At 57.8% G+C, this 1,817-nt stretch overlaps 2 protein-coding genes across 2 annotated transcripts in view; one reads left to right on the plus strand and one right to left on the minus strand.

The window, feature by feature from the left end:
- Atg9a (autophagy related 9A) overlaps nucleotides 1-942 on the minus strand; it is an 11,558-nt gene extending 10,616 nt beyond the window's left edge. Inside the window, exon 1 of the mRNA XM_021197398.2 lies at nucleotides 589-942. The gene's annotated coding sequence lies outside the window, so the exon portion shown is untranslated. The remainder of the gene's footprint in view (nucleotides 1-588) is intronic.
- The window catches only part of Ankzf1 (ankyrin repeat and zinc finger peptidyl tRNA hydrolase 1), a 7,414-nt gene continuing 6,521 nt past the window's right edge, over nucleotides 925-1,817 (plus strand). Inside the window, exon 1 of the mRNA XM_021198035.1 lies at nucleotides 925-1,442. Coding sequence (XP_021053694.1) covers nucleotides 1,217-1,442 — 226 coding nt within the window. The 5' untranslated portion in view covers nucleotides 925-1,216. The remainder of the gene's footprint in view (nucleotides 1,443-1,817) is intronic.

A 1,817-nucleotide genomic window follows, 5' to 3' on the forward strand; every position in this document is an offset into this window, starting at 1 on the left:
ATCCCTTCTGCTTCCCTAGCATCAGAGACCTGAGCAGGCATGGCTTCTGGATCAGAATTTTCCAGTCCATGTAGACTCCGGACCCCCTTGAATAAGTGGGTTCCCTGGGTGCCTAGTGCCAGGTGGGGTCAAGGTGGTATGGCATACTCCCAATCAGTGAAGACTCTGGGGATGGTGGATCTTGGTCCGACCTGGTCCCAGAGGGAGTCCCTTGGTTAGTAAGAGGCGTGTGCCTCTGGAAACACACTCACCTGGTCAGTGTAGACCCAGGGCCCATGGATCACCCCAGGAAGGGCCTGTGCTCAGGGGTGTCTGTGGATGGTGGAGGGGTCGAGCCAGATCTACAGCTGAAATCCCTGGTGGGCTGGGATGCCTCCCAAATCCCAGCCACCTAGACCTGAGCACAGGGCGCCCCAGGGTCGCCCGGCCCCACGCCGGGGGCTAGGCTCCCAACAGCGGACAACCCGACGCGCGGCCCCGGCGCACGCGCGCTCCCCTGGCCGCGCGCGCCCTCTATCAAAACATTCTGGCTGCGCGCCCCCGGCCCGCCCGCCGCTCCCCTGCCCCCGTTACGCATCGCAAGCTCACTTGGGGCTCAGTAGGCACCCCTGGCCTGCTTGGGCCTGGGTCTGGAGATTCCAGTTAGCAGCCTCGCGTGTCACCGCAGGAACCGGGACCCAGGCGATTCCAGAAGCCGGGTCTGTTCTGCTGGGCTCTGCCAGACCCGGAGCTCTAGGCCCTCCGTCTGTCACTCACTGTCACCCGCAGCCAGTCTGGCCAATGAAAATAGTGGGTGGAGACATGGTGGCCAATTCTTAGCCCAGGGGGCAGGACGGAAGGCTGAAGGCGGGTCTTGGAGAGCAGAAGACCAATAGTGTGCTCTACGTGATGAGGGGCAGGGCTACGGGCGCGGCAGTGTGTCCCCTTCGCCTCTCCGTAGCCGCCGAATTGTTGTGGTGTTGCAGAAATCCAGTTTTCGAACGTGGTCTTGCGTGTGGCTCGGCTCTCGGGACATGAGGGGAGGCTCCTGAGGGCGGGTCGAGTGACGGGGCTCGGTGTCGGTGCTAGTAGTTCCGTTGGGTAGCCTCTGACTGGTAACTCCTGGCCTCGATTTGAGTCTTGGTGCTCTCCATTTCTCTCCTGAAGGTCCTCACGTATTTACCGCAGAACTGATTTGTGGGAGCGGGTGAAGGCAGAAGGGCATTTCTGCGTGGGGATGGCCAAACCGGCTGGCGACGCGGCAGTAGAATCTCGTTCTGGAGAGTTGTTTCTGCCCTCCGTTTCTTCTTCAGCCATGTCGCCAGCTCCACGTGCAGCCTCAGCCCCTGCCTCCGTCTCCCTGTTGTCCCTCAGCGGAGAAGCTCCACTCATTCGGGGCCTGAGCCTGGTGAGCCAAGCTCCTGGGGAGGCTCTGGCCTGGGCGCCGCGTACTTCCTGTCCAGGTATCCGGGATGCTTTGGGGTGGACCTATGAGGAACGTCACAGGGTTCCGTGGAGACTATGAACACGGAAGTCTTACATCGTGATTTCCCAGCTTAGGAATCCACACTGACTTTAAGTTGGTCCGCTTTTTCTTTCCTCAAAATATTTCAGCCTTGGGTTGTTTATACAGGGCTGGCCTATAAATTGTCACCATAAAGGTTTCTAGCTATTGTTTATATCTCGTTACATTAATACCACTGCTCTTAAAACACCTTTCCTAGGTCGATTTCAAACCGAAGTGGACTCTAGTCAGATATATTCCCTTTTGCTAAATACAGAATAGTTTACTGATTTTGTACGCTAGTTTGTCTTCGGCGGTGTTTTCTTGCACTTTT

This window comes from Mus pahari, chromosome 5, assembly GCF_900095145.1.
Source record: "Mus pahari chromosome 5, PAHARI_EIJ_v1.1, whole genome shotgun sequence".
NCBI classification, from domain to species: domain Eukaryota; kingdom Metazoa; phylum Chordata; class Mammalia; order Rodentia; family Muridae; genus Mus; species Mus pahari.